The sequence below is a fragment of the Parasteatoda tepidariorum genome, chromosome 1, assembly GCF_043381705.1.
Source record: "Parasteatoda tepidariorum isolate YZ-2023 chromosome 1, CAS_Ptep_4.0, whole genome shotgun sequence".
NCBI classification, from domain to species: Eukaryota; Metazoa; Arthropoda; class Arachnida; order Araneae; family Theridiidae; genus Parasteatoda; species Parasteatoda tepidariorum.
This window is the reverse complement of record NC_092204.1, coordinates 40,420,127-40,432,894: the sequence shown is the minus strand read 5'-3', so window position 1 is coordinate 40,432,894 and position 12,768 is coordinate 40,420,127. Positions and strand designations below refer to the sequence as shown.

At 29.3% G+C, this 12,768-nt stretch overlaps 2 protein-coding genes across 2 annotated transcripts in view; one reads left to right on the top strand and one right to left on the bottom strand.

The window, feature by feature from the left end:
- The window catches only part of LOC139425233 (uncharacterized), a 185,371-nt gene that overhangs the window by 129,111 nt on the left and 43,492 nt on the right, over positions 1-12,768 (bottom strand). The window lies entirely within an intron of this gene.
- Positions 6,001-12,768, top strand: part of LOC107447101 (uncharacterized) — an 81,244-nt gene continuing 74,476 nt past the window's right edge. Inside the window, exon 1 of the mRNA XM_016061915.2 lies at positions 6,001-6,024. Within this exon, the coding sequence (XP_015917401.1) occupies positions 6,016-6,024 (9 nt within the window). The 5' untranslated portion in view covers positions 6,001-6,015. The remainder of the gene's footprint in view (positions 6,025-12,768) is intronic.

Below are 12,768 nucleotides of genomic sequence, written 5' to 3'. Positions count from 1 at the left end.
AAAATAACCATTATTTCAAGCAACAATTTCGCAGACTGAGAACAAATTTTATAGACACATAGTGTTCGGAATCGAGAAAAGCTGCTCAAATACGAAGTCAGACTATCGAAATTCAATAAGGTTAATGAGATTTGGCGTTAAAAAACGATACTTACAAAACTATTATCTTAATATATTGAGAAACGAGTATCTATTCATTTTCCAGATCCCTGATAGTTAATATAATGCCAATTTATAAAATGTAAAAATTGGGTATAAAGGTTTTTATTGTTAATAAAAATAAATTTTAGTTGATATAAAACATTTTAGTTAATTAATAAAAATTCAGAATTGATCATTTTTGATAGTAAAGATAAAAGGAATTGAAACTGAATACTCTTTTAGAAAAAATGAGAAAATAGAAATAAATTTAAATATAGTATATCACTATGCTTGGCAATCAAATAATATTACTTTGGCTGTAAATAATTTGGCTGTAAGTTATCACTCTCTTTACATCTTTAGAGGATTGCATGCTAGTAACTAATAGTTTTTTATCCTCTCTTTTTTTACAGGAGGAGATATGTTTTTTTAAAATCTACGAACCCAAAAATAAATGCTAGTTATATAATGCTAGTTGCTTCAAAACCTAATTAAAACTCTTTGAATTAAAAATATTTCATAGAAAACAATTTCTTCAACAAGTAATCAATATTAAATATTTATTCCAGAAAGAATAAAACATTTATCAACATTCACACATTTTTATAGATTTCAGGAAACCTAATAAATAATACAAAGAAGTTATTAAAGTCAAATTAATTATCATGGAAGCAAAATTTTTTTAAGAATGATCTTTATTTTATTAGCCCATAAAGTAAAAAATTAAAACTAACGAAGTTTTCCGAAAAAATAACGATTTGCTTCAAAAATTGTCTATCATGAAATATACATACTTACCAAGTCAGAAAAAATGCCTACCCATTATTCACCATATTTTGAAGAAAAAAAGCAATTTTTTAATAGTTACAGACATAAAATAGTTTATTTACACAACATAAGTTACCAAATATAAAAAAGTAAATAAACGGAAAAAGTTCATACTCTATACTCAAAACATCTGAACCAGTTCTTCTGAAGTAATATTTCAATTTTTCATGTCTATTTGAAAAAATGAACTGTTCTTAAGAAAGGCGTGCCAGTTTTATTCGACCATATATCTTCCTAAATTGTGCCGCATAGAGAAACAGATACAAAATTTAAATGGGGCTCCAATGTGAGAAATTTCCCCACACCCAAACGTGCTTCGCATTTTATAGTTGTATATCTTTCGTTGCTTTGATTTCCACAGGGCTTTAAAGTAGCAGAGCGAAATCCATTTTATTTTCAATAATAATGGAAACTGAGATGCATTTTTTCAAGCTATTTATTAGCTTATTTTATGAGAACAATTCTTGAGTTTTATGCTTACTTACTCAACAATTTTAGCAGATTTTTCGTGTGATTCTTTTTATTTTCAATTTTAACGAAAGAAATTAAAATATAATGCATAAAAAGTTTTTTTTTATTTTTATTTCCAATGAGCTGCACTATCAGTCTTTCCCGATGAGCAGACCTAGTGCATTCTCCAGAGGTGGTATCCGCTCTTTCAGGACCACCACAATGGGTGACATACCGTTGATCATGTTAATTTGGACGTCTAGTTTCTGCCACACTAGATGGCAGCACCGAGACTCTATTTGGATGCTAAAGTGCACTAGGAATTTAATTTTGCAGGAAATGCCAAGAGCCAATAAGGCACTCCAGGGATCTTTTACATGCCGCATAATCATGCGACATGGCCGCTAAGGATTTTCTGCATCCCGAAAATTCGGTGTCTGGGCCGGGGATCGAACCCGCAGACTTGGGCTCAGAAGGCTTGCATAAAAATTACATTCTTGGATAAAAAGTTGTTTTGACTACATACATGCCTTCTACATGTCTTAGGAAAGCGATTCTTCTTAATTTAATTCAGTTATAATTCTCCTCGACTAAATGATTTGAAATGTAAAAGCTTCTGACAATTCTTAAAAGATCGTCTTTAAAACTTTAGAAAGATCTCGATCATAGATTTAGAAACATCATGATCAAAGCTTTTGAAAGATCATGATCAAAAATTTAGAAGCATAATCAAAGCTTTAGAAAGATCGGGATCAATCATCATGATCGTACAAACATGCACTACTCACATAAAATTTGTTCTAATTATAATAAGCAAAAAAGATTCAATCCTTTATTTAATATCGGTACTTTAATGTGCCACTTTTATGCTCCAAAAAGTTTAAAAGTAGTTGCTAAATTATCTGATTATTAACATTTATTTGAGATAATTATATTCCTACCAAAAGCATGAATATAAAAATTACTATTCAAACTTCTAAAAAAATTTAAAGCTTACGTGAACTTTATGTAATCTATAATAATTAAAAAGGCACCAATTTTGGACGTAAATGTTCTTTTATTTTTTTTTTATTAAATGACTTTATTAAGTTATGCTTTATTAAGATTTCAGGGAATCAAGATGAGCTGATATGAGTGGGATGAAAATTATGTTAGTATTGTCGAAATTGAATTTATGCCTAAGATGTACAGCAATTGATGATTTTTCGTATTTTTGATAACAGACATATCTATCGCGTTCCTTAAGTCTAATTTTTTCTTCATTTTAAATAAGTCACGATTAAAAAATTTAGACTTAAAGAAAACGATAGATATGTTGTTTCAAATTTGTATATTTTTTAAGCTAAAAGAGTTTTAGAATGAAATGAATGGTTTAAATACCATATATTTTGGTTTCATTAGCCAGAATTGTGAGTTTTTTCCCAAAAATATCAAAATACCGTACAGTATGGTGATTTGACCAGATTTTATTTTTCTGTGTGCATCTAGTTTTAATTATAAGAATATTTATACACACGGTGCTTAAAATAGTAAACGAAACACGTGCATAATTTTTGATCCAATAAACAAACTTTCACAAACTATAATCTTGATTATTCAAAAGGTAAACACTAAATATACTAATTAATTAGAGTTCACAGTATTTTAAACTACGGTATAACGCAAAAATTCGATGAAGTCAAATGTTTGACGTTCAAAATATTGGGGTAACCACAATCAGGATGGTATGGCCCTAATAATGCATTTGGGAAAATGCTTGAAAGTTAAACCCCTTCATAGTAATTTCATATTTTCACACTTGTTTTATTTTTATAGATGGTTCATCAAAAAAATTATTTTAGTAGTTATTTAATACATTTTATTGCTTATTTCACTAATGAAAGAAAACAAAAAATTATGGTATACAAATGTTAATATTCCTTAAACTTTATGTAATTTTAAAAGACAAAATTTTAATAAAATAACTTGAATAGTTTATAAAAAAGATGTTTGAAGTGATAGATCTCGGAAACTTTTTGATTCCAGAAATGAAGATAAATACATTACTAACTTAATTTGAAGTAATGATCACATCCGTAACTTTATCGTTAGTTTTTACGAGACCTTATTCTCTGTTCGAAACTGTTTCCTAATTTAGAATCCCGAAATGAAATATTCGCAACTTAGCATAACAAATCGATACCTCCTCGATATCTTCAAGAAAAAAAGAAGACAGATAAATATAATTATCCACAGTTTTTCGTGTCTAGGTACTTGAAAGATGCCATGCGATCCCTAGGATTTTTCCTCAGAAGAGGAATGATTTATCTCGCCATTTATCAACAAGAACTAAACAAACAATGAAAAAAAGAACTTCCGGAAAGATATTAATCTACTGCACTAGCATGAAAAAGAAAAAGAATATGAAAAATGCTGTGGAATACCTTTACAGAGAGTAAAGATGTAGAATAATAAAATAAAGTAAGGTTAAAATCAACTCTATTTTTTCGTTAATAAAAGAAAAAACTCAATATTGGTTTTTGACAACTGTAATGATTTAAACGCATTTAAGTCAATTGTCACATGTAAGGAAATTTTTCACCACAATTTAACGTAATAGTATTTCTTTTTCCTTGTTTAAGAAAGGGTGCCGTATTAGTTAATCATGATAAATTACTTTCTTACATTACCGTTTATCAAATATTTCAGAACGGGATGTTGGGAAATTGTACCTATTCTTCTAAAAATTTAAACATAAATCAGAATATTAGAAGAATTAGAGCTAAGTTANCCCTGACAGACAGATAGTCTTATAAAATAGTTCTGTCAGTACCTAGGTTAGTATATTTGTGTATTTAAACGGCACCAATTGTCACAATACCGATAGCATCTATTATCAAAATTAATTATCATTGACATCAGTATGGTAATTTTTTACTACTCCCCTAAGCTAATAAGTATCTTTTCTCCATTAATTTCACTTTTAAGTATATAGCTTTATTTCAGTTATCGTTAATTTCAAATTATTTAATTTTATAATATCACGTTTCAATAACGTAGATATAAACAAAATAAACATCTTGTTTCTGATAACTTAAGGAATGCTAATTCGGGAACACAGCCTTTTTTCCAATTAAAGAGATTTGTATGCTAGCAAACATCACTAATGTTTTAAATATTACCTATCTTTTAAATATTTGAAAAAATGGAATTCCATTCCTAACAGACTAATTAAAATGCTTGAACAATTTTGGAAGACGTTTAAAAGTTTGGAAGTTAAAAATGCCTTTTGCAGCTGCATTAAAAATTTCAGGATGGATACGCAAACGGTTGGGAATAGTTATAAGAGAGAAACACCCATAGAGATAAATTTTTCACTTCATTATTAAAGTAATTAATGTCATTTAGTTAGGAAACTATTAAAAAATAATAACTGAAGCATATTAAAACTTTGTCAGTCGTAAAGGTTTAAACGTACGAAATACGACATTAGAAGAGTTTTGTGAAAAATTTTTTAACAGAGATTGAGATTCAAGAATATTAAAATTTCATCTACAGCACAAATTATAATTCCTTTTAATTAAAATTTTTTTCCAGAATGTTAGTAGTTTAAATATTATAACAGCTAATCCCCTTTATTTATAAACAAAGAAAATCCAAAGTCAATCTGTGGGAAAATTAAATTTATGGAAAAATTTATCAATGAAATTAATCCTCATTTATAGAAGAAGTGACAACATAGTATATAATTCCGAAAGGCAGAGGATCTGTTTTACGTTGGAAATATCTTAAAATTTACTTATTAATTTGGAACATAATAGAGAGCTTATGCGTTATGTTTGCATTGCGTAAACGTTAAGGCTAACCTTGTTTTCAACTCCTTAACGATAATGCGCATGCTCAGAAATAGCGTTTTGCATCTATCAAATAACGTAGGTATGTTAATTTTAACGTAAGTACTTTAAAAATGGAAACAAAACAAAGAAAAAAACTCCTAAACTGGGGTATAACCGACAAGACATTTGGCCTAAGTTTTAGCTTTGGATACTTATAAAGATCTGGAACGTTGGAAAGGATGCACATCAAAATAAAGTCAATGCTACTGAAAAGAAATCTACATTGCAAAACATACCGGAAAATATAAAACTAAATCTGAAGCATTTTAGGAGAGAAGACAGGTCGAATTTGAGAAAGTCAATGCTTAACTCTTTCTATTTTTCTTAACTTTATTGAAAATGCGAATATAAAACTTAAGTGAAGCTTATTCAAACTGATATATGCGTGTACACTGTATGTACACCTATCCGCTTAGTTTACTATCGCCAGTTGTAATATATGCATATTATATGTACTCTTAAATTTATTGTGATTGCGAAGCACAATATTTTTTTTTTTTAAAGTGTAAGAGTGTGTAAATTTTAAATTCATAATAAAAATACTACTACTGAACATTTATCTATCGAGAACTGATAGTGAAAGTAAACATAAAGGTTTGCTGTTTATCGCCAACATTATCTGCTGATTCCTGCTTGTGTCAGCAATTCTTTCCTTTCTAACTATTAGTCAGTTTAAAGTCGTTTTTCATAACCTTGGTGTTAATCAGCTAAAAGTAGTGCCATGTATCAGGTGACTTTATTTACTTTCTCTATTGGTTCTCGCTGAACTGAGTGCAGAAATAGTATTTTATTTTCAACTTAATATTTTCACTCTGTTACACTCTTAAAATTATTGCGCTATGCAATCGATCAAAAGGAATACAGGAGTACAACATTTACAATTAGAATAACATTTACATTAACATTTACAATTAGAATAAACTTCATTCAAGATTTATATTTACATTTTCAATAAAATTAAAATCTAAATAGCTAAGCACTTACTCTTTTAGATTCATCCCGTCTTCTCTTCTAAAATATTTTAGAATAAGTTCAATGACAACAACTCCAATTGTTTTGCTTTTCAGTAAATAACTTATTTTTTAAAGTTTCAGTTAGTACTTATTACCAAGCTCTGTTTCAAGACTAATCAATTTTAGCAAAGACTCACTTAAGTTTATAAAGTTACAAAATGGACAAGTGAATAAAAATATTTTTTAGCAACTAATAATGTTTAACAAACATACCACATGTTAATAAGCAATTTTTCATGCAACCGTACATTTCTTTCTTTTCATTCGAATATTATTCACAAATCATGTAAGAAATAATAAAATATCAAAATAATAAAAAAAAAAGGAAATGCATGAATTCAAATATATGAAGTAAAATTTTTTGATCGTAAAAAATTTTCTTCCATATCAAAGAAAATCCACTATGGCCTAGTTCGTCTATCTGAAGTATATTTCTTGACAAAACTGCGACAATTTTAACATAAGTGCTTCTTCTATTTCCCTCTCTTTTATACCATCGTATATCACCGATTTCGACAAATTATTCCTATTTTAAAAAATATAATGAAAATAAAAATAAGCAAAATGAAGAAGAAATGAAATAATTAAAAATAAACGGAGGGAAGCTTTCGACAACGCAAACAAACGGAATACAGCTCAATCAAATCAACATACACTGGTGGACAGAATTAAGACATGGAAGACATTTTCCCAAATATCTCAAAAAATACTGAATATAAATAAATGAAATTTGGTATGGATATAGCTTATTCCATGATAATAAAGTATGCAAAATAAAAATGAAAGCGCCATTCACTGACAAGACCTATTGCCAATAAATCCAATGCAGTCTGAACTTAAGGATAAAAGATGGCAATAAAAGTGAGGCTTGTACAGTGTGTGTTGCCTCTAGTATGGTGCATGGTTACCCCTGACAGACAGACAGCATGCACAACGAGTATGCATGCTGTTACTAAGGGAGTTAAGGAGGACTTGTGAAAGACCCTCCCATTCTTCCACCAGAGCAATTTTTAACTCCAGAATGGTTCTGGGGGGAGGTTGGTGCATCGCAAGAGCATCCCAAGCATATTCAATAGGATTCAGGTCACGGGATTTGGCTGGCCAATCCATTCCTCGCTTTCCAGATATTCATCAACCATGATAACCCTATGTGGTCGCGCATTGTCGTCCATAAAAATGAACTCAGGGCCAACAGCGCCCTTGAAAAGACGCACATAGGGCACTATGACCTTCTGCCTGTACCTCTGGGCATTCACGGAACTATTGTCAAACACATGGAGCGGTGTGCGGGTATCTTGCAGGTGCAAATGAATGTGCGAAAATGCTTTCCATTTCTAAATTTTGTCCACCAGTGTACATTAAAATGGGCGATTTTTGAGAAATAGCGTTTACGCTAAGGTTATGCCAAACGTAATGCAAAAACTGTATTTAAAGGCATCCGCTAATTTTTATGTTAAATTTCGCCCATGCGCTGTTAAGCTTAATTGGCGTTTGCATTAACAGGAAACCGTAACGTAAAGCAAAAGCTCTCTATTATTTTGTTATTTAATTACTTAATTTAAAATGCGACTTACATAACATCCTTAAAACTATATTTCATAACTCATGTAATTTAAATCCTATTAAAAAAAAGGAAATTATAAGGTGATTATGAAATCACATTTAAGTAATGTCTACCCTAAAATTCAGATTCAACCGCGCACTTCTCCTGCTTTTTTGCCTATCGTAAATTTTTAGGACTATTTTATAGTGCATATTATAAACAGTGAGCACTATTAAAAATAAAAATAAAAACATTTCGATAACTTTTGGATTATTGCGTACTACGATAACATCAGAATGGTTCGAAGAACTTCACTTAAACAAGCAAATTATTTATGCTGACGATATTTTAAGCAACAAAATTCGACACAAAATCTTACTTCCCGTCAAATTTGAATTTTTGATCCTAAAAGCATGGGACTTATCACAATCTGTAAAGCATTATTCGAATAATTTAAGATAGAAATCGGTCGAAATTTTGGACCGTATAATGTTAATTTCCTTTTTTTTGCGCTGAATAGTATAAAAAAGACGTATTTTTAAAGCTTCTTTATCTAATAACTGATTGATGAATTCAGCTCAAATTTTAGGTTTTGTACTTCAAAATTATTTGATTAAAAATAATGTGAAATCTTGCATAGCTTATAATTCAATAGATTTTTTATTATTTTGTAATAAATAATAAAAAGTAATAAATAAATCAGAGTTATCACAGAATTTCTACGCAGAATTATTGTTGGATAAAATAGCTTAATAATTGATTTCAAAATTTATTTTCTATTATCTTAAATATTTACAAAGATGTGGTGAAATATGCAAGAAGGGAGATTAATATTAAGAGTCCCAATTTTCCGATCATTCCTCAACCTAAACTATTAGATCCACATTTTCCAGATTGCGGCCACCCACCCTCTTATTTTGAGGATCAAAAATTTAAATCTGTCAAAAAATTGCATGTTTATTCAGAAAAAATCAGTCGTTTTTTGTTTATTATTATTATATTTAAGATTGGCCTATTGAATCATTAAGAATGCATTTTAGTACTTGAAAATTCAGTCTGTCTACAAGTTATTAAGGTGTTCCTCCTTTTACTCTCTGTACTTAGAATATAATAAGACCATACGATTCAAAAAACTATGACGTAAACGCAAATATGAAAAAAGAGGAAAAAAGCAAAAAAGAGCCAAAGGGATTACAAGGGCACCTGGATTCTTGGAATATTTATCTGAAAGGCATAAAAAATTTTATATATAACCATATATAAACCCCTAAAATGTCTAACCATACATTGCGTACATACACCTTTCATATGTAATTAAAATGATAATTAATTTTACAGCTACTAAACAAGGAATAGTTAATTTGTCATCATAGTTAACTAACCGTGCGTTTTTTTAATCAAATAATCAGAATCAGTCGGGGGGAAATGATTCATTCTGACATAAAACTAAACGATTTTTTTTAAAAATCAAATCGATGGGATAATCTTTTTCTGTAAAAAGCGAAATTTGAATTTCCTTTAATTAATTCTTTAATTGGGCGATTAGTTACAAGGAGGAGGGAAATTAAAGTTATTAGAGAGAGAAGAATTTTGTAATCAATTAAATATTTATTATACGAGATAAGGTTGTTTCTCATTGAATAAATTCCTTGGTAATAAAAAGCTAAATAAACATGATACTTCAAAGATTATAACAGGAAAAGCTTAAAAACTTTTCAAGTAATGAAGTCTGAAGTTTTTAAATTGATTAGAACTTTTTGCCATTTCTTTTAATTATTTCATTAAGAGGTTGCATGGAGTGCAATTTGCTTCTTAGATGAGTTTAAAACCTTCTATTCTCTTCTATTTTTTTTTCTCGGAATACTTAATTATAAAAATTAACTTACGCAGCGAGACATAAAACTACTTAATTTGAAGGAAAGCAATTACTGTTTTTGTTATTTTGCTGATTTTGCAGTTTTCTTTAATATAAGGGTTTCGAAATACTTTGAATAATTTAAATTATAAATCTGAAAAATTTTATGTAATCTGCTTTTTTACTGTTCTGTATTTGAAATGTTTCTATTTGTCAGCAAATTATTAAGTATGCAGAGATAATTATGGTTTATTTATCCGAAATAATCATTCATTTTGACTTAAAAACATTTTGCATATTTTTTGATTTAAAATTATTTTACATTTTAAGAGGTCAATTTGGTGAAATAAATACCATACACTATAATAATTTCAGCTGGCAACAAGAATTTTATTTGCTTCTTAAAAGCATTAACATTTGTTGTTGCTTTTAAAATGCTCATTGAACTTTTCAATCAACTAATGACTAAATCAATATTTGCCACCTCAATTAACTAATCAGTAATTAACTAAAATTTATTTGTTAATCGTACTTAATTAGTTTATTCATTCACATTATGGAATAGATTGCATTTCTTAAGTGATAGAGTTCAAAGCAAGCTTTAATTTAAATAGTAATTCAGAATTAAATAAATATTACGTTACGTAAGAAAATTTAAATAATTTTTATATAGCTATATTTTAGATGCGTCCAATGCATGTATGCCCAAGGTATCATATGTAAAACCAATCCTTTCTAACTCTAGTGGCCCAAGGACGGACGTGATCTTAATACGATACTCTCACATTACATCTCTTATTAGCACGTATTCGTACTGTTTAGTACGTATATTCTTCCTGATGAAGAGCATCTTTCTCATTCTACCGGTTAAGAAACTGAAATTATTTGCATAATAACATTACAAGGAGATAAATTAGTAAAAAAAAATTGAAGATTTAATAAAAACACTTTTCAATAAAAAAAAAATTAATTAAATTTTTTTTCGAAATTTATACATTTGTGTTGAAATTTTTTTTTAATCAATTTCTCACAAATCACGGGGCTCACGGAGAACACCAGGCTAGATTTTTTGGCAAAGAAGTACTCTGTGACTCCTGCAATACTTTTGAAAATCTGGAACATATTTTAATAAATTGCAGTAAATTTCAAGACCTTCGGCAAAAACTTTTTTCTGTACATTTAAATTGCACTCGACTTAAATTATTTTGGAAGCAGAAGAAAGTCAAACAGAAAATCATTAAAATAATGGAACGCCTTTCCCTTACAAGGGAACTTTACTTGACTAGACGGCGTCAACAAATGTGTCCTTTACAATTAACGAGCTCTACATTTCATGTAATGCATTAATTGTATCTCACTGTTAACAATTTTCTGTATTCTAATAACATTATTATTATTATTTATTTATTTATTTATTTGCTTATTTATTTATTTTTATCTTGAATCTTCGCAAATACTCTATTTGTATTCTTCAGAAATGATTTTCGAATTTTCGATTAATTTATTATTCAAAATTTTGTCAAATTTTCTAACTATTCATGTTTTGAGTTTCCTCTTGTTTGTGTATTTTTCTTCACGGCTGCCTCGCCGTAACTCTTCTTTTTGAAATTGTATCTGTTTTCATGGGCTTTGGACAAATTCTGGTACTTTTCATCATCACAATATGTTTGTTACCTTTTTTTCAATGTTTTTTTTTTAATTGATGCCTCGCCTATTATGTTTGTACACTCAAACTCCTACATTCTATTTTCTGAGTAACTACTATTGCTAATTCTAAGATTTCACTAAATTCTTAGAGGCCTTCTGGTGTTGCCATGGATCGCCACCAAGACTACCTTTTTGAATCCTCTCTTTCTTTTGCTGAGAGATCACGTACGCGCACTTAGACCCTACAGTATTCTCCGGATGCCCCCTGACGGGGGAGGGACGGGGTTAAGAGCTTTGATACATTTGTGTTGATGTTTTTTGTATTTTATAATTAAAAATATTTTTGTTGCTTAGAAATTGTCCTTTATCTAAGGCAGTTAAAAAATAAAGGGTGAAACAAAACTTTGGGCAAATTTTTCCTCTGAACTTTCACGATTTATGATTTTATTTATTTGTTATCGTCTGTTTAATTTTAACTAACCTAAATATTTTAGATTTCGGTTAATAAATAAGAAATAACCTTTTCTCTCCAAGCGATAATGACTCTTGCATTACGAAACACTTTTAATTGTCGCACACATGCTTAAAAAGTCTTAATTCTAAAGCAGGGATATCTTCAGTGTTAACCTGTCGAACACTAAGAGGACCATATAGCTAAGGTCCTAATAATGGCATTTTGCATCAATTTTGGATTTTTTGCTCCTTTAAGGCATGTTGTTTTTTAAACTTAGGATAATTTTTGTTCTCTTTTAAGCATTTTTTGAAGTACTAACTCATTATTACAACTTTAATACACATTTTAACTGAGTCGTTTTATTCCATGCATTACATCTTGAAAATACTCTTCTAGAAAATCCTAATAATTCAAAATTGTGTTTGTTTTTAAATAGACACACTTATTAGGTTATCCCTGAAGAATCCACACAACGCACGTAACTACGATTATTATATTGAAACTTTAATCAAAATTTTGTACATACAAGGGAATAATTTTTTTAATTTTAAGAGCATTTTTATTTTTTTCAAAGAATTTTTACTATTTTTAAGCCCACCTTTTAGGAATATCTTAGGTCATCAAAACATCGGCTCTACATATAACACTGAATTAGATGCTTGCAGGTAACAGCACGCATGGGTCAGCCAATCAATTTCGACTCACACACGTGATGTCGCTAGCAGGCATCCAACTAAATCTGATCCGAAATTTGATTCAGCGCTATAATAAACCCAAGCTTTAAAGCTGTAACACTTACACGCCAAGCCCAACCACGTGATTAGATTCAACCATGTGATCAGTTACATGTACCCAATTAATAATGACACGTTTTCAGAAAATAATTACTTCTTGTTTTAAATTACTGTCTGAACCATTTGGGAATAGTTGAAATTGTTGATTGAGATTGCTTTATGTTGCTT